The following is a 20654-nucleotide window of genomic DNA, read 5'->3' on the forward strand; positions in this document are numbered from 1 at the left end:
TATGAATCCATAAGTATTTACATTTTCTGCCCAAGGCCTAATCTCTGGAGCCTTGTCATCAGCCATGACCGCTGTGATCTTCCTGAGCATCGTATCCCAGTCCGCTGTTTTAAGAATGTGCCGCTTGGCAGAAGTTTGTGCCAAGCTGGCAGTCTTCGATAATAACTCGGCGGGTGGTGTATATGCGATCTCTCCTTTTTGCTACAGGGACCCCAACTGGATATGTTATGACTCCCTGGACCCTAATTAGCCTACACCAGAACACTCCACTGCCTTGCATATCAATATTGCTAGGTAGTAGTTTTACCCTACTATAGCAAATGGCATATAATTCATGAATAGCAGGGCAAAGTCTCTTCCATCCTCTGTATCCAAGAAAACTACCATATAACAAATAGGTCCCATTTTTCCTTCAACGTTCTCTGCTGGGGATTAGCAATGTATTTTGGTTTGGCCCTACAAAAACAACAAAATTGCGATATAAAAAAAAATATATATCTGAGTCAGTTAGGGTGTATTACACAAGATGTAAAAGTGCTGTGGTTTGGGGGACTGACCAGCCACACTAGTATAAGTAATGCAGGAAAGGGACTAGGAAAGATGAGCTAAGGAAAATGTGAGGAAGGGCCTCAACATAGGTTTGTGTCCTTTAGAAGAAGAAGAAGAAAAAAAGTGGGTCTGGGGGACTTATTTTTTTCTTTTTGGTGAGGGAGGGTGAAACACAGAACGGCCATAGGGGGAGCAGTTGAGAAATTGTGCATGAGAGCTAGAAATAAGAGGAGACGGAGATCATTGGATGAGTGGGTAGGAGTGATTTTAGAAATGAGTGGGGAGATGTAAGCAGGGGAAACGTTATGATGGGCTTTTAAAGTCTGGCAGCAGCAATCGTGTTGGATGGTAGAGAGGTGAGACGTGTATGAGGGACATGAGCTAAGACAGGGCTAGGAAGGAACTTGTGCGTTTGGATTCGCCCGAATTGCAACTTTACCAAAATTTGGTAAATTCAGCGATTCTTAGAAGTCCCGAAAAGGCCAGACTCCCACACAAATTGGACGAAAACTCGGCAAAAAGCTCAGAATTTTCATATGAAATTCATATGAATTCCATATGAGCCCATATTTGCCCTCTCTCACTCTCTGAATGTTTCCCTACATTCTCTGCCTTCCACTTACGCATCTTCTAGCTTCTCTATTCGACCTTCAATCTTCATCCGTTTCTCGGCGGACATAACCTGGCAACTTCAACCAAAATGGTGCCGCTTGTGGCAATGTACTCTCCTGATCCTCCAAGATTTTTTGCTTCGGTTTAATGTATATATTAATTCAGTTAGCAATGTCATAATTAACTTGATTTACTAACACTTGAATGTATACATTTGTCAGCTTATTCAATGGATTTCAGATTTTTGCCAAATATTTACTGTATTGAGCAATATTTTTTATATTAGATATTTTCTGAAATATATCTTTAGAATGGTACATATGTCTTAATTATGATATAATTACATATTTTATATTACGGAGACGTACAATGGAGGAACATCACCTTAAAAGGCAGGTTGCAGAGGAAAGAAATTACCGAAACTTTAAATAAATCCCAGATCAAAACCAAATGTCAAACCCTGTATTAAAGTCCTCCTAATGTACTTTATATGATGAGGCTGTGTGGGACACCATACTGATGCTTTAAGGTTCAACAGTTGCAGAAACCAGGTGTTGCTCATTGTATATTTGATCAACACAAATTTGGGGTTTGGAGTTTATAGGAGAGTTGTGGTTTAAGCGCTTTATATCACAATAGATTTATTATGCATGCCAACCTCAATGAGCTTCTGCTGGAAGACCTTGTCTGGCTCTATAGTAGTGAGATTTCTTCAACTATGCAGGGCCAGCTTAGACCTTGCTGGAGAAAGGTGAACGAATAGTGAAGTGAATGAGTTGGAACCACAACACTACTGATACCTAATTTGGTAATTATACTGCTTTGTGTTTTGTAAATGCACCCCTATTTGATACACAAATTGACACCCAAGAAATGGGTTCGAAGTTCACTCGGTGCTGATTAGAACAGTGGAAAGCATCTATTGTCTATTATAGAATACAGACATTTTGTAATTTCAACTACCAGTGGCATTTCCAAACTATGCTTAAGTTAAACACATAATTAAGTGGAAGTAGGCAAGTGTTAGGGCTGTGAAAAATGCTTTGTAAGTTGACCTTGCAGTCATTTGGTACAGAACAGTTGGTGGCCATAAATATATGGTGTGGTGCTCTACATTAACTCCTAAGGCTCATTCGGCTTCTCACAATGGTTTCATGGCACAGGCTGGGGAAGGTCTCTTTGTCGAGGAAAGGTGTTATAGATATGGAAGGTTGGTGAAGACTTTGGTGTGGCTTTTGATGTGGAATCGCTGATAGGGGAGGATGCCTGTTCAGACTGCACATCCTCTGAACTCCTACTCACAAATTCCTCTTCCATGCGCGATGCCAAAAACTGCAGATCAGAGCGTGAAGGGTTAGCCAACAGTTTACATTATAAATTGTCTGTTGCTATGTCTATACTATGCCATAGGGAGAGACCCTTACAAGCCATGGATATCCACAGTAGTCAGTTCTGATAAACTCGGGGTTGGGGAGGATAGGGTGAGGAGTGAGCTTGCCTAGATACTGCTCCCCAAAAGCAGAGATTGAGCACCATGACCCTTCACCCAGAGTCTCTGACCATCTGGCACCCCGCTTTGTACACACCTACAGTGCATGGCAGATGTGCACTGCGTGAGCATAACATGGCTTAAGTACCAGGGCTGCCTCTTTGACCCCAAGTCTGGCCCTGCCCATCTTACTTTTACTATTTGTGAATAGAATCACATAGAGAATCACAACTGGCAATGAGCGTATACAACTGCCGCGGACCGGGGCTTCTAGGACGGAGAAGGGATCCGGATCCTAACCCTGCTGCTTCCCCACAGCAGGGATAAATAAAAAAAGGAAAGAAAAAAAAACACCCGGCCAGCACCCACCTAAAGTGGAGGGGGGGGGGATGCGGCCTATATTCGGGCCAATGAGAGCAACCAATGTGTCATCGTTACCAAATCTCTTTCTTTCCACTAACACGCTACCATAGTATACCTTTACAAACTGTGGTAGTGAAAGTGGACTTGTGGAGAAAAGCATATGAATTTAAAAATATAAAATTCACTCACATACCTCATTTTCTGCCAATGCTTGCTTAGCCAGGAACCGCTCCCTCTTCACTTTTATTTCAATTGACTCGGGAACATCCGGGACTAGGAGGTCAATTAAATGACCCAGGAAAAACACCACGTGCTGTCGGAACATTACAAGGTGTGAGAGAATTTAAATTACGCATGGAAGAGGACAGCTAAAATGCCCTTTTATCTTAATAGGCACCCCATGTACCAAGCAGGCCCCTTCTAAAGCAATCCTAAACCCAGGAAAAATATGTGACACTGGAGGATGTGTGTGTGATGTGTGTAGATCAACCATAGTGTTTTTGAGGACTTCCTTTTAAAAACATACCGATCACTCTGGATATCTCTTAAAGCAAAACAAACATGCACTCTACATGATTTTTTTTAATTTTATTTTCTATTAGGAAAGTTAACAAAAAAACAACTAATATATAAAATTTAAAATAACAAAACTCATACTGGTACAAGAGGCGTAAAGAGCCCTGCGAGTCAAGGGTCTCGGGGAGAACTTGAAAATGGAGAGAACAGGTACTTTCTTTACAGAACGCAGGATGTTGTGCGTTAATGGGGAACTTTTATTTTGCTGGTATAGTTACTTTGTCAGCAGGGTACCTGTAATGTGTTCTTAGCAAGTAACTGTTCGGTAACACAAAGTTTGCATGAGTGTCCTTAACTACTAGTTCCCTCCATGTGCACAGCCAGAAGTACCGGTAAATCCTGTCTACACTGCGTCATTTTACCGGCATAACATCAGAGGTGCCATATGTGAAGCCATGTATTGCTCAAGATAATGGCCATGGCATTACGTGACTTGCGTATGGGACGTCAGCCACCATTTTCAGTATCCATATTTACACAATTACGTTGCATACCATGTTGCTACAGTGTTCTGATCTCGAGGAGGCTTTAAGGTGTGAGGGACAAGCTTCATGAGTACAAGATGATCGAGGCTGGTTAATTACTCTTGTAAATACAGTCTTATATTTATTATATTTTATTTATTAAATAAATATTGGACAGAATGGTGGGAGTTGGCCATTTAGACAATAGAAACACAGAAATGTGACAAGCCCTCATCCCAAGATCTAGTTACTGGTGACATAGATATAAGGTGCTACAGATACCTCTTTAAAAACCATGAACTACAAGGAAGCCAGGGCTTTTTCCACGTAAACACCTACTGGCGAAAGAAAACTCTCTAAACATCCTTGCATCTACACAAAAATGTAGCTATGCTATAGAAATGTACTATAGAAGCCTATACTTATCATCATTTGTATAACAAAATAATGGCATTTTTTATTTTCATTGGGCCATATCTAAAAAAAAAACAAAAAACAAATTCTTAGCAAAATTGTTAAATCGGATAAATATGACCCAATGGACCTATAACTGAGTACAGATTGATTGAATGTGCTGAAATAACTGAGATGGACGCAGACATACCTCAAATATAATAATAAATGCCAGTCGTATGGCTAGCAGTATCCAGAAATCAGACGTCAAATTGCCCTTTGAATCTCTTAATGCTTGGTACCTGGAAGTTGAAACACATTTAACCCTGGTGGGGCCAGTATCAATGAAACCCAGTATTACGTTAATACAAAATATATAGTTGTAGTTGTAAGCTTTTCCCCCAGAATAAGAAGTTTGATGCACATGTGTTGTTATTCTAAGTTAAATATTAACAGCAATTTAAAGTAGACATTCATACACACATTATAGGCCTAAATTGCATAGAAATAAAATAAGCAACATCGGTAGCAAATTTATAGATCAAAAAACATTTTTCAGACGGTTTTAGGAGCAAAGGCAGTCCACGTCAATGTCTGGCTTAGTGTTTAGTGATGTGGGTTATGCTGTACCACTATCAATCTCAGGCTCAGTATATAGTGATACGAGTTATGTTTGTACCATGTCTGTTCAGTACATTTTTTTTTAAACTTATTTAATTTATAAAATACATTTTTACAGATTTCTAGTTTTTTCCAGCTCACATACAGTTTACAAATTTATAAAATAAATGTTCTTGCCAACAATATTTTTTTTTGTGGGTGTCGCATACAGGATCTGTCCCGGGTGCCAAATACTCTAGGTACGCCCCTGGGTATAAGGAGCTTGGCACAGTGGGCAGCAGAGAAAGGACAGTGGGAAAGAGAAAATAGTCTGGCAGCAGTGTTTAGGATGGACTGGAGAGGTGAAATTTATCCAGGGCCAGCCCAGATCTTGTCGCATGATTAGCTCACTGGGGTTGGCTCTACAAGTAGCTGAAATATGCAATCCTCATTTTGTGAATAAACTCACAGGTCTATCTGGATCAATTTGTTACAGTGAAGAATTTGGAAGGAAACTCACCTGCAGGGTGAATGGTTTCTTACATATATCTCAGGAGCTTCTGCTAAAGAAAAATTGATGTACCCTGTTAAATGTCCTTCTGTTTTGTACTTGTAATATGTGCGAGGCAGAAAGTCGGATGTGAAAGCCACTAGGAATGCCTAAAAATAAAGAAGTGAGTCCCAATCAGAACCATTTCATATCTACAAGCACTCATGAGATCTAGCTTGTTGGCACTTAGTGATAACCTTTCTGGAGCCATAAGAGTTCATTTACACCGATGGCAGGCATTGTAAGGCATTGTTCTGGCACACAATGCTGGGTTTGAAACCTATGTTCTTGTATGGTGGGTAGGCATGTGATATATTATATTGTGCAGACACTATTCTAATATATTTATATATTTTAATGACTTTATGACATTCATTAATGGGACATGCAGTCAATGGTGCTCACATTTGCAATGACAGCAATGCAGGTGATGGCCTCCAGGATGGACATCCACATGCCAATGCCCTGAGCACGTTCAGCAACAGGACGCCTGTACTCGCACGCAAATTTCTGTGCATCAAGACGAATCTCAATCCAGTTATTGAACAACGCGAAGAGTGGGGCCAACGGACAGGCAGCCACGAAAATGGTTATGAACCCAAACTGTATAACTGTGAGAGACATTGTCAAAAGGAAACAAAATGAAAACATTTTATGGAATATCAAAACCAAATGAATTTGGTTTAAATGTTTAAAAGAATACTTTAGTACACAGATAAAAACCTACAGACCTATATGACATCATATTTCGGTGCTCAGCATGAAACGCCAGCACTGCAAAGGAGTCACGGAGAGTCAGGGCGCCGAGCGGTTGCTGAAAACTTCACGAGCGATGGCTCGGCGCCCCTGCCCGGGACTTAGATTAAAACTTTATTTAACATGGAGGATGTTAAATAAAGTAAAAGAAACAAAAAACTATGTTTTAATTTAAGTCCCGGGCAGGCGCCCCTGTTGCCATGGCGCCCTGTGCGGCCGCACAGGTCGCACACCCCTAAGGCCGGCCCTGAACAAGCTCAAATAGGTATGATAGTCAGTTGTCCTCATATTTGCTGAAGAATCACCTATTTTGTCAAAGATCTAGAAGAGTTTTGCCTAGACGGATCTACTGATTCACAATAGTTATTAAACTTGAATGTCAAACAACAGATTCCAGGAGAGGAAATTATCCTATATAATGGAGAATAATTGTCACCAGCTCCCATACCTATGTGATACTGCAGATTAGGGAAAAAGCATAATTAAATATGTTTTTCACAAGTAGTCATAATTGTCCGCTGGAATACCCTGAGGCAGGGGAAGACTTTTCATTTTCTGCAAATACATACAGGCTTAAAAATGTTTCCATCCTATACAGATCTATACTAGCAACACAAACATATTTAATCTATTACACTTTAAGTTGGACCAAGGGAAGTATAAATTTTTTGCGATCATAGCAAGAAGGGGGATTCCACATTACTCGAGCCTGGAAATGTAGAATTCCACATTAGTGGCAAATCATGTTGCAAACTTTGGTCAAGAAAGTTCCTATGTAACAACAATGTTTCCAAATGTTATAGAAGGAGTGTAAAAGAGGTATTGGCGAGGTTGTTTGCACTGCAACATTCTTCTACATGGTTAGTAGATAAAGATACACAGACATCTGTGACAGACTCTTACCCATTTCCAAGTACTCATCAAAAAGACCCTCGTAGGTAACCAACCTATAATCCCTCTCCCATGGACTCTCCTTGTCCTGCTCATGCTTCTTATCAGGATTAAATCCAATGCTCCGCCACCAGAGGACCAGTTTCCTGATGGGGTGAAAGATGGTTATGTTAGACTTGGAACGATACATTCACTCTCCTGTTTGTAATCCACAGAAAACCAATGATGAGCAGGCATACTTACGGAACTACACATTCTTTGACGTTGTTCAGTACTTGCTTCCCAACCATAATTATCAACATCTGTTGAGCCAGCTCAATGAGACATCCTCCAGGGTTACACTGTTATGAGGACAGGGCAAGCATTGAGAGGTTAGGGCAGCCACCGCTAGTCAACCAAACCAACATTATGAGCCAGTAGTCGTAAAAAAAAAAATGCCGATAACGGACACCAATAATTTATTCCAGTTGTTTACATTGACACACAAACTTCTCTTTTGGGTGAAAAATATCTCCCATTTTTAGAAGGGGTGTCTGTATCCTTTTGGTGATATAGCGTACAAGTTATAGATGTAATTTTAATGTGCAATACTGAGGAGTATGTTATTGCCATACGCACAAACAAGATAATAATACGAGACTAGCCAGGTGCTGAGAGTGAAACCGAACAAATCTCATCCATCCTGTTACCGCAAAATGCTTTAAATGCTTGCCTCCTCTACATTAACAGAGTTCCTTGGAGGACTGTAGTGATGGCGCGCTCTGCAGCAATCAGAGGGAAACTTTCCCTATGCATAAAGGGGAATTACTGGGGGGGGGGAAGCAAATATATTTTCCAGTTTTAATACTTACATCTTCGTTACGAATGTGAAAAATAGTGATATCGTGTCCTGGGTATCCCACAAATCTGCCAAGACAGAAGTTACAGAGAGCTGAAGTCTTATCAGAGAGAAAAATAAAGCGTATAATTATTTTTTTAAGTAGTAAAAGGATGTCTATAATTGTTTACGATAGAATAATTGTTGCAGAGAGAATCCCAAATCATGGCTTCTGTGAGACTTCACAGCGAGAGAAAAAAGTAGCTTTTTAACTTCATCTTCTGGAATGGTCACGTAGAATGATCCACAAGGAAGACATCATTCTGAAAATCAACCACTTGTTCTCCAAACACAGATCCTTAATATGGACCGGTAACCTTGATCTTCCCATAGCAGCATATTTCAGTGATACAAAACAACACTGGCCAGAACAATGGATGATAGGATCACGGGGCAAATTATCCTGTGAAGGCATCTGCCCAACGCTCAGGGCAAGAGGAAGGCGTAACAATAGTCCCATCCATGCCCACCTGCCACACTTTACCAATTGCTACATATGTTCTAGATAGTCTGAGTATTTAAATAATTGCCTTTGTCCTTCTCTCTTTTAACATATAAAAAAGATATGCATTAGACTCTTACCTTCTGTCTCAAACCCTTTTAAACCCCTTTAGATAGTAAGCGCTACCTACCAGTATGTCTTAATACATGTTTTTAATTGTCTAGAAATAAAAGGAAATCATTTTGTTTTTAGACAACTCACCTGCCTTTCAGAAATGCAATGTAAATGGGGGTGGAGTAATAATTAACAAACTCAAAGATGAAAACTTTGACGGTAAAAGCATCTTCATAGGCTGTCTGGGTGCGATGCATCTCTGGAAGAAAAATTAGAAACGTGGACCACCAGATGTACACAAAATAAAAGGCAAAAAAACGTGTTCTAGGCAAAAACTAAGGGAGTAAATGTAGTGTGGATTTAAGAATATGGAAAAGGCTTTAGAGCTCACCAAAGGTTGAAATACTTTGGGGTAATCTGGCCTTGGCAGACTAGGCCTAAGGTAGCAGTTCCTCCGCCATGTAACTGGAGGCAGATCACTCTACAGGGTGATCTACCTCCCTAGCGGGGGAGATCAGAGATCCCCCTTATAACAGGCTTATATACACTATGGGGGACTGTTCCTTATGACCAATAAAAAATATATCAGGAAAGTTGTGGATGTGCCTAGCAACATATGCATTCCATGACTTGGCTGAATTATGTAAACTCTTACTTATGAAAATTACATCTGAATACTTAAAGTCATTAGCCAAGACACTGCAAGGGGCATTAGTGAGATTGTTGAGTTAAAGTTGCAGCACATTTTTCAGAATTATTGTTACATTCACTCTCAGAACACAACATGGTCACATTAATCACAGGAAGAGCTAGCCCGAGGTGTGATATACTTTACAGATAACGTTGGACTAGTGTGGACAGGTTAGTCAAGTGATGCAGCACACAAAGTCAATTTTATGAAGCTCTTACCCCACTGAGTCAGGAACTGAGCCAAGGATTTATAAACCTTGGAAAGCATCAGGATTATGATCAAATTCAACACAGAGCTGGTTATGCTGGCAATGAGACTGGCCTAAGGTGTAAGGAGAGAAGACGGTTTTAATATGTTAATTGCATGCGATTTCTACCTATTTACTGTGTATAGATTGTTCAGTGTTATCAGTATATGCTTTTCAGCATGTTTAGATGTATGTTAAGCACCACACAGAGGCAAATTTAGCCAAGTGGCTCGACAATACAACTTCACAAAACACATCTAGCAGTCAACACAATCAGTGTGCACTATCCAGCCCTGTCCAAAACATATTTACAGCCTTTTTGAGACTTCATAGAAAACCCAATAATGGAGTGGAGTATATGGTGTAGAGTATGTTTAACTCAATCTAATATTGTCAATAAGCCTGAAAAGCCCATTTACCCAATGCATTGTAGGGCACAGGCCCTTGGGTTGACAGAGGGACTGAGCCATAGATGCCTAACCACAGGGAAAGGCTGGCAACCTGGGGGGGGTGATTCCAGCAATGCTGCCCACTTATAAAGAACTATCCTTCCTTGTCCTAAACCGTAAACAGAAAGGAAAAGCACAAAACACATAAAGGGAACATGGACAAGAGTAAGAGAACGACTACATTCATCCTAAAGCCCTTGGTACTCTTGACACCTATTTTGACTGTATGTGGAATTACAAGTAAAAGACACAGTAAGGGCTCAGAAAGTAGCTCAAACCTTTTTTATTTTATTTTAGACGAGCCTAGGGGTTATTTGCCCCCTTGCCAGCCCTCAACTGTCTGGCCACAGCTTTTAAGGTAACTTTGTGACCAAATGATATCTATGGAGCTGAGTACAGCACCGAGAATAGATATCATTTAATCATTTGCTATCCAGGGCTTTAGAACACTGACACACGCATAATCACCAAACACGAAAGTGGAAAAAAGAGTGACATTACTTTGGAGGAAATTAAGTACTTTTCTTGATCCTATATGGGCTTTCAATTACTGTTTTGCGAGTGCTGGTGTTGGGTAGAGCCGAACTGACTGGTATGCCCTGTATACATATATGTTGCTGGGGTGTCAGTGTGCAAAACTCTAAATACTAAACTACTCTAGATACTAAATTACTGGGCTATTTAAATTGATTCCCTGTAGGACGCAGGCCTGCCTCTGCTCTTCTTCGTCAGTGTACACTGCCCATGGAACCAGAGAATGTGGCTCGCATGCGCACTTCTATAGGTCCGTCGTAGATTGACTTTGGAAGGAACAACCATTTAAAGGTTTTGTTACCGACACTCGCCCTTTCATCCAGGAAAGAGGTAGGGGATGAATGGGTCCTGGGTGAAGACACATACTTTACAATGGTTGCTACAGAGTATCCAGTGGGCCACTGCACGTCTCAACAGGAGTTCAGTCATCTTGTGTCAAACTAACAATTGTACATACTGCATTAACATTACATGAAAAATGTGAGTTCATAGCAGATATGGGAACTCACAGATGTGTAGACCATTCCTGATCTGGCCACAACCAGAAAGATGATGAGCCGATACAAGATAACAGAAATCAAAAACATAACGACCACGGCAATCTGAAAGACAAAAGTTTAGTATTATGTTAAGAAAGTAATGGTGTAATTCTCTAAGTAAGATGATGCATAATAAATATATATCCCAACACAAATGAGAAATATGCTGTACAAAACAAACAATTGAAAAGTGAAAATATTTAAGAACAAAAATACAGAACAGTCTGCATATAAGAAATCCAAAACCCAACTAGGTGGGCTCTACATAAAAATAAAATGTAAAGCTGATTTCCTCCCATCCCACACCATAAAAACTTTTTACCCCTGTACTGTTGCATACAAGACCTGTGATTTGTGACACTGAATGTTAGGTAGAAACACTGGTTCCATAGTGTTTTTTGTTTTTTTTACTATAACTTGACATTTTTTACGTGCAAATGGCAGCTTCCAGTTGGCTCTCTTAATTTTTAGGGAATTTTTATATAGCTCTCACGCAGCTGTGTTTTTTGTATGTTTAGTCATTTTTTTATTCAATTTTAAAAGGTGTGCATCCCACCCTTGAACTATGTTATCATAAAATTCTGTTCTCATATTATCTTATACGCTTAAAAAAAAAGGGCTACTTTCCATGGGTGATGGAGATTTCAGATCATACACACCATCATCACTAATTAGTGTACAGATGTAAACTCCTAAATCTTTTCTTCCCCTATTATTCTGAATCACGCAGTAACCTTCTGCTTTTTCATGTAGGAAAATAAAGTAAGAAAATAATCTATTATCCTTATCACATAAATATGATTAAAAAACGTTTTCTCACCATTACAATAATTATCATGGATCCTGTGAAGATTCTACGTAATCGTTTAGCCTTTGGAAAATAGGGTTCCTTTGAGCCAGTGACGGGATTCTGAATTGTATGAGGGGCCAAGACAGTGAACTCGGGCCGGGCTGGTTCCTGAAATACAGTCAAAGTGTAATGTCAGAACAAATCTTGGTAATGCAGCCACGTTTGATATCACAGAAATATACTCTTTGTTGTACACGAACATATCAGATGTCCATATCTCGGCAATGCACATTCTATAAGCCATTTGGCTCTGGGTACCCAATTTAGGTCTTTCTGAAAGAGATAAGACCCAGCAGCCCATTGGGCATTTGCTTTATATGATCTATGCCCAGCCCAGCACTGCACATATATATTTATATACACTGTGATGCTGTAAACCCAGGGAGATGATTAGTTTGGCATTTGGGTACCGGTGCTATGCAGATCATACATATGCTACAGGGTTTGTCACAATACTGACACGCATGTACTGCATGCATCTCCTCAACATTTAGTAAATATGGCCTTAGTGTCTACTTAGGATAATGTACTATAAAATGGTAAGGTTTTATGTAATCACATGGGCATGTCGTACATGTTCCAATGCAGTATGTGTGCGAGGCAACTAGAGAGTCCCCTGGGCCCTACTGGAGTTACACGCAGTAATTCTGCACCTTGCTGTAATTACACTATTTATTTACTGATGGAACTTTTTAATCTTGACATAAAAAATAAAATAAATAAGTCTAACTAAAATGGTCAAATGAAGAGACAACATTAGGGTAGTTGGCTTGCTTGCCATTAGCAATGTCTGTGAATCTCAAGGTTTTGATATTGCTTTTTCGAAGTCTCTCACTATTATCCATGGAGAGATACGCACAGATACTCCATGAGTATGATAGTGAATACAGTCTTCTCACCTCAATTTCACTGAATTCTGAGCAGTCCCAGCTGTATGCGAGTGTGGCGCTGAATCTCTTCCAGTATTCCAAGAAGGTTACAGACCAGATCGACATGAAGAAACTGAATAGCAGGGTCCCTAGATTGTCAAACAGTATCCCAGCCTATGGAGGTCAGAGATAAAAAAAAAAAACAAAAGATAACACTTTAAAATAGTCACACAAAGCCAGTTACACAAATTGCCTTTCCCTTTATTATTTTTTAAAATTATTTGTCCTGTACACACCTTGTAAAGGCCGCATATGCTTGACAGATTCCAGTACGGACAGATCTTACAAACAGGACACATTGTGTACAAACTTTCACTCTCACAAACTTCCATTCTAAGAGAATACGGAGAGAAGAGACAGACAGTAAATGTTAAACAAGATGCAAAGTTATTGTGTTTTTTTAATTCAAAAACTCTAAAATTTACATTGTATTAACAATAGATATAGGCCATTAAAAGACACATTGATGAAATATTTTCTCACAATAGAGTCTGCTGAGGGATCCAGTAAAAATGCACAGATTACTTAAATTATCATCAGAAAATGACCACCAATGACTTGTTTGTATCTAATCTTTGGCAGTACCCCAACGCAGACATCTCTGAGATCAAATAAGGTAACGTTGGCATTTCTGAGCATGTAGAAGAAACTAGGAGGAGGTATAAATAAGTCTAAAAATACTGGAGCTGTACTCACGCTGGTACATCGTTGATTACAATATAAATTCCAAACATGAAAACAATTGTTCCAACCACAGCAGCAGGAAGGAGCCAGCTAGTGTATGAGCCTATGGACAGGAATTAGAGTTATATCACACACGCAAACATCATCCACCATATTGAGTTGAGACATTTATTTGTGCTTTCAATAAAACTACTCACCAAAATGTATATGATCGCATGACGGTTAAATTACGCATTGCAAAAGTAAATGTACGAGATGATACGCGTCACCGCATACCGGTATTTTTATTGCATGTCTCCCATGGCGTCTTTTTTTACAACTTTAATGAACAGTATTGCGACCTAAACTAACGCCTATAGACTTAAAAAACATTACATCTCGGCTGTCATATAAGCTGGTAGCGTATCACAGGTCCAGGCCAGCCACTTGGCACACTGGGCAAAAGCCATACTTACACCATCTGCTGGGACAGGGGTAGCTCGGTTCCGGCAGTGCACGGCTGCCGGATGGATATGCTCCGACACACGCTGCGCAGGTATAAAAACAATGTATGGCTGTGCTTATCCAGTCCAGCCCGGGTACATCACCACACAGCAAGACAAACAGAGCAGTAATGCCCGGGCTGTTAGATTTCAGCAAATGGAGCAGTTGTGAGGAAAAAAAAAATTAAAAAGGAAAAATAGTGGTTTCTTTAATTACTAACCACCACACCCAACACATCCCCTGCCTTTATCATTACCAAAGTTTGGAACATTTTAAGTTAGCCAACATAGACATATTTAGTATGTTATCTTCTAAAAAATCAAGAAGATTCTATGCACCAGTTTGTGAACTCTCGCTTACACCATGTAGAATATCTTGCACAGAGTGGATGCACTGGACAATTCTTATTTATTGATTTATATAGCACCATCACATTCCATAGAGTAGTACAGTGGATAAACAGGATACAGTAAGTAGTTCATAAGTGATTGGGTGCTTACCCAGCCATGCAAAGTAAAGGGCAATCTTCTCTCCAAAGTACTTCCTTATGTGGTCTAGAGGCTGAGGTTTGTACCACTTTGTCCAGTGAGCCCAGAATTTATAAAGGATCTGCCTGTGCAACAGATTGTTTGGAGGTACTTCTGGTGCATAAGTGTATTCACCCTGGAGTGGGGGGAAAGAAGTGTGACACTCAGCGGAGCAGCCAACTGCCCTCATATATTAGACACACACATAGACAATTATTTATATATTTCATTCTAGTTTCATCATCAATTCACAGATTTGAGTGTATCCGTGTCCCTGCTTTGTTATTCCTTTCCCATTGGCACATTAATTAAATTATGGCATCCTCTCTTATATATAGACACATAAGAATGATGTGGGGATATCAAACTTTGCCAAACAGCTGTGATGGGGTCTATGGTCCTCAGGACCCCTGGTCAAACCAGTCACTGAGAATCATACTCCGTAACAGCCGTTGTGCCCAAGGCTAATGATGTAGTTGGTCTTGTTTATCACGTATGTCCACAATCCACTGCACAGCTATTCCTTAGTGTTTTATGTTTTCAGTTTATGCGGTTATGTATTTTCATGGGCATCCACAGGAGGCCTGACCGGGCAACTCTATTCTGCCCACAGAAACATTTCTGTGAACACTCATCTCTGTGTTTGTATTTTCACTTCACTTTCCATGGCACCATCAGTAGGAGGATGGTACTTAACCTATAAATTCAATTCAAAGGCAACAGTCATAACTAAACAGTACACGTTAGTTTGTGGGTCTGTGCACCCTTACATCATGTAGGGGATATGCCGCAGTAAAAACATCCTCACGCAGTAACCTCTGTACCCCAACTTCGCCACGATGAGTGCTTCCATACAGAGCATTGGCCAGAATCTGATACACCTGTAGAATACATGAACTGTATAAATAATCCCTTTTCTCAACCATCACAACCATAAACATATGATTTATTATTAATTATTATTATCATTATTATAAATCACATCACTCCAAACTAAAGATTGCTTCTTGTTCTGCTGGGCAGAATCATTTACATGTTACAGTCTAAATGAGTATGTGATTACCTCTAAAAAGAAGTACTTTAATACCGAGTCTAAAACATATAAACCCTCAAAACTAATAATCAGAAAAGGTTGACATTAATAAGAAAAAAAAATCTAAAATATATGTTTTTCATCAAACATGTCTGATGTTTTTTTTTTTTAAATATAATAGTGTATGATACAATAGGAACAGCACGTTACTAAAATGACAAATCAGCCATCATTTACAGTTTAATGCATATGATAGATGAGCATCTTCTTTGTTTTTTTGCAAAAACATGGAGGGATTTTCAAACCACCCATTCATTTTCCAGTTTCCCCACCACCCAGCTCATAGACTGGCAGGCAGCGCTTCCAGCAGAAGTTTTGGGGCCCCATACATGACAAATGGTCTCTACAGATGAGCCTCCCCCCCCATCACCAGGATTTCCTCTCATACTTTTTGGTGGCAAAGATGGCGCAGACAAGCTGTTTGGGCGCAATGATGGCAGAACCACTGTTGCTCTGAAGTAATTATAAAAGGTAAGTACTTGATATTCCTTCTTCAGGTAACATATGGATTCTTCATTGGCCAGGACCGTATGGGACACCAGGCTGCTAATTTAAGACTATTGTTACCAAAATGGTTTGATCAATTCTTCTAGTACTCACCTCCTTTCAAGAGTAGGTGGAATATGAACCAGAGAGATGTCCAAACCACTTAACAACACAAAGCAAAATACCATCAAAGACATATTCTTACTATTTGGTGTCTTTGGGTGTTGGAGAAGAATGTATCCTGATTTTCACACCCCAGGAAGCTGTTGAGAATACAGAAATAAATAGTATTGGAGAGCCGCCACAAAACATATAGCATTATGGCGTATAGCATTAAATGCAGTAATTCTAAGCATTCCCGTTTCAGCAGAAAGAAGTGGTCTGCACACAAGCCTGCTGCTGTTATCAGTAACTTACACAAAAACTGCTGCTAAAACACATTGTGGAAAAAACTCACCAACGCAGTGATGACAGGTAGGACTTGTGAAAACCAGGACAGCAACTTTGGGGCTTCCATTAAATTGTGGCACTTTGTGATCTAGTGATTATCCACTAAACTCAGAAGTTACTATTTTAGGTTTGTCCATACTACCACCAGAACATACAACAAGAACATTTTTATGTGAGATTAAACAGCCCCAAACTATACTGTGTATGATGAAGAGCCATCCCCAGGGACTGCTGCAAGTGAGACCTCAGTGGCGTTGGTCCTTCCACCATTAAAAAAACGTGCTGGGTATCCACGTTTATGCATAGTTTATTTGTCCTAAAAGTTTCTATTCACATCACCACAGCTAAAACTAAAGAGTTTGTTTACTAGCCTAAAAATGTTAGCCAGTATCTTAAGCCAAACATGAAAACCTAGGAAATGACCCCCTCTCTACAAGGCTGGATCAAGAAGCTTTGGTTGGTTGGTACATTCAGTACTTGCCTCAAAAAAAGGTTAGATAAATACAGTTTATGAAACCCATGTATACAGAACTAACTGAATGGATTAAAGGATATTCCATAGTTTAAATACCAATTATTGGACTGGTGAGTTTTTTTAATCTACTGCTATTACTGCAATAAAAGATATACCACTAACCAACCGGTCTTGTATGACATTTTAATAACCACAATAAAGAGTGTATTTTAAAAAAATCAATATATGGAGAATTCGTACCTTTTTAATTTGCGAGATTTAAAGGGACAGTTGAATGTCTCGAGAGGCTGTCTGGGAACATTTTCATAGAACAATCTTCGTATCTTCATTTCTTCTTGCGGCAGACAGACCTATGACACAGAAGAAAACAAACAATAAAACTGCTACTTTACACATGGAAAACTCCAACAGCAGACACCCAAGCACAGTAAAGTTGCTTTTTTATACTTTTTTGGTAACTTGATTTACATTTCAAATGATCTATTGTGTTTTCCATCCCCGAAACTGAATTAATGAAATAATGTCATAATGAAGGCACCTCTGTGCTTATATATTCCGAATAAAAAAATAAGTCTATTTGACTTTAAACATTCTTATAGCTGGAAGCATTTTCCAAAGCATTGGCTTCATGGAAATATTTAAGTGTCTGCAGCTAATAAATAGACTTCTCAAATATATCCTCAACTCTTAATACAGGGAATGCAGATTCATTTTCATGACATTTATTTTTAGCAACTTCTTTCCTTGCAGGATTAACGTATTCCATTGAATATCCAAACTGGGATGTCACCCATTAAAAGTTGCAAGCTGGGTACTGGCAAATATTCCTATGTTGTTCCTGTCTCAGGCGGCACACCAGTTGTACCTGAATGGGTGATCTCATGTACATATCCTCTGCATGGTAACACAACACATCCCATGGAGCATTGAGCAGCATGAAATGTATAGTCAAGTCTTTTTTCTGGAAACTGTGCTGTGAGATAACAGGAGAACAAAAAGTTAGTACGTTTTAAAAAACAAATCAGAATAAAGCATTACATACACACATACATGTATATACCGTAATTGCTCAATTATAAGATGACCCTGATTATAAAACAACCCCCAAAATCTGAATATTAATTTATGAAAAAAAGAAAAAGCCTGAATATAAGACGACCCTATAAGAAAAAGGTTTACTAGTAAATGTTAATTCATGTAAACTATGTAAACAATTTTTTGTTAAATAAAAGCTATGATTGAGAAAAATATTTTTTTTGCTTTTATTTCCTTTTATTTTCCAACCTTCCCCCCAGTTACGCACATTGGCCCAATGCTTGCCGCTCTGCCCCAGAAATGCCTTATACCCTCATATATGCCACTCTGCCCCAGAAATGCCTTATACCCCCTATATGCCACTGTCCCCCATGATATGCCTTTTAACCCTCTAAATGCCACTGTGCCCCATGAAATGCCTTTTTAACTCTCTATATGCCACTGTGCCCCATGATATGCATTTTGACCCCCTATGTGCCACCCTGCCTCCAGAAATGCCTTATACCACTATATCCCACTCTGGTATTTAGGGGGTTAAAAGGCATATTCTGGGGGAGAGTGGCATATAGGGAGGTATAAGGCATTTCAGGAGGCAGAGTGGCATAAAGGGGGTTAAAATGCATATCTGGAGGCAGAGTGGCATTAAGAGGGTTAAAAGGCATATTAGAGCACTCTGCCTACAGAAATGCCTTATGCCCCCATTTAACCCCCCCCAACTTACCGGTGTTCCTGACTCCCTGATGTGTAGTCGGGACAGCGGGTAGATGTCTACGCCTACGCCGGAAGGAGGTGCCGTTAGCAGCGGTGTGGAGAACTCTCCTCTCTGATAGCTGGGGAAGGACGCAGAAAACCCCCGCTGCTAACGGCAGCACCTTCCGGCTGCAGCGGAAGTTGCCTACGCGAATCGCATAGACGTCTACCTGCTGCCCCGACTACACACCAGGGAGTCAGAAACACCAGCAGCGGAGGTTACCAGACAGGAGGATCCAGGTCCCCTGCAGCGCTGCGGGGGATCTGCATCTTAGTCTCATAGTCAGACCTCTATTTGAGGTCTGATTATAAGACGACCCCGATTATAAGACGAGGGGTATTTTTCAGAGCATTTGCTTGTCTTATAATCGAGCAAATATACATCTAACATACAAGTAAATCTTTTCTTGTATAGATTTAAAAAGTATTCCCCAGCTGAAAGTACTGTTGACTGATACTTAACTCATTGAGGTTGGTTATTTTGAGTTAGTACATATGACTTAAAAGTATATGGACTCCCCCTCCTCATAATTGTTTACTTGTTCAGCCGCACCCATTGCTAACAGGTATATAAAATCAAGCAAATAGACAGCCATCTCCACTGACAAACACTGGCAGCGAAATGAATCATACTAAAGAGCTCAGTGACACGGTTATACGTAGGATACCACCACAAATATCAGTTTATATCAATTTTATGCTTTGTGGCACCAGTTTGTGGGGGACCTATGAAGAGAAATTGGTATACTGATATATATGGTGTCATGTGAATTAGAATAAGGCAGGCAATCTGTCTCACTTGCTCCATGAGGAGTCCATGCTTCTTCAAGGAATTAAGGTATTTTTGCCTCTTTTCTGCCAGTGATGAATACTCTACATCTTTCTTTGTCTCCCAAACCAGCACATAATCTGTACCAAGAAGAGTAAATAAAAGAGGCACAATATAAATAAAGGGATAGTGGAGTGAACGATGACGTAGCACGCGGGAGTGAGCGTGGATGTCGGAGCTCGGGCGTTTAGATCTCTAGGTCTTCCGGTCTCCAGCGTCTGTCAAACCGGCACCTGATACCAATCCCGGCCGCCCAGCGGGCGTCGCGGCCGGGGAAGTGACCTACCGAGGGAGCCTGTGGCTTCGGGAGGATGCCCCCTGATGTACGCCGGAGCGCCTGCAGTCTACCTGCCCTCGCCCGCGAGCGGAACGCTCGCATAGTTTACCCGCGAACGGGGACGCGTGGCGGACATCATCAGAGTGCCGGGAGGAATGGAAGATTTTACCGGTGAAGCGGTGGAGGGGTAGAAGTAATGCCCAAACATTAATTCAAGACGTACGGCAGGATCTCCAGATAAGTCTATATAACTTACTACTTGTGGGTTAAAGTGGTGTTTTGTATGGTCATGTTTAAGAATTTATCCCACGGAAAGACTATCCAAACGATAATTTAAAAGAAAAGGAAAGAGAAGAAGGAAAGAAAGGGGGTAGGGGAGGATAGGAAGGAAAGAGGAGGAAGAGGAAGGAAAAGAAAAAAAAAAAAAAAAAAAAAAAAGAAAAAAAAAAAAAAAATAATAATAATAAAAAAAAAAAGATAATTAAAAAAAAAAAATAAAATAAAAAAAAAAAAAAATAACGCATGGTCTAAAGCTAAACGAAGATCTATATTAATATCAATACTTTTGAGAGAACTGAGTTAATTGGTCTAAGGAGACCCTAAGATATGCTTATTTCCTTCTTAACATTTAAGTGGAATTTCTGAATACA

The 20654-nt window shown here is 39.9% G+C and overlaps 1 protein-coding gene across 1 annotated transcript; it reads right to left on the reverse strand.

The window, feature by feature from the left end:
- Positions 1-2087: 2087 nt before the first annotated feature.
- ANO7 (anoctamin 7) lies at positions 2088-18007 on the reverse strand. Its single transcript, XM_053460105.1, has 20 exons — positions 17979-18007; positions 17354-17463; positions 16394-16451; positions 15380-15490; positions 14583-14745; positions 13612-13702; positions 13152-13248; positions 12886-13029; positions 11957-12094; positions 11107-11199; positions 9586-9688; positions 8824-8935; positions 8095-8149; positions 7487-7584; positions 7256-7389; positions 6002-6207; positions 5567-5706; positions 4658-4748; positions 3207-3326; positions 2088-2493 (listed from the first exon to the last, which is right to left on the reverse strand). Exons 1-20 carry the CDS (start codon positions 18000-18002, stop codon positions 2314-2316), a joined length of 2268 nt encoding a protein of 755 aa, XP_053316080.1. The 5' UTR covers positions 18003-18007; the 3' UTR covers positions 2088-2313.
- Between the last annotated feature and the right edge of the window lie 2647 nt (positions 18008-20654).

This window comes from Spea bombifrons, chromosome 3 (genome assembly GCF_027358695.1).
Source record: "Spea bombifrons isolate aSpeBom1 chromosome 3, aSpeBom1.2.pri, whole genome shotgun sequence".
Lineage (NCBI taxonomy): Eukaryota > Metazoa > Chordata > Amphibia > Anura > Pelobatidae > Spea > Spea bombifrons.

What these genes read in the sequence shown, in the direction of transcription:
- ANO7 (XM_053460105.1), bottom strand. Translation starts at nt 18,002, where the DNA reads ATGTACATGAGATCACCCATTCAG. An exon ending in ACACCCAAAGACACCAAATA is followed by an intron (nt 15,491 to 16,393) that starts GTAAGAATATGT and finishes TGTATTCTACAG; the next exon opens with GTGTATCAGATTCTGGCCAA. An exon ending in GCATTGCTGTCATTGCAAAT is followed by an intron (nt 5,707 to 6,001) that starts GTGAGCACCATT and finishes CTTTATTTTTAG; the next exon opens with GCATTCCTAGTGGCTTTCAC.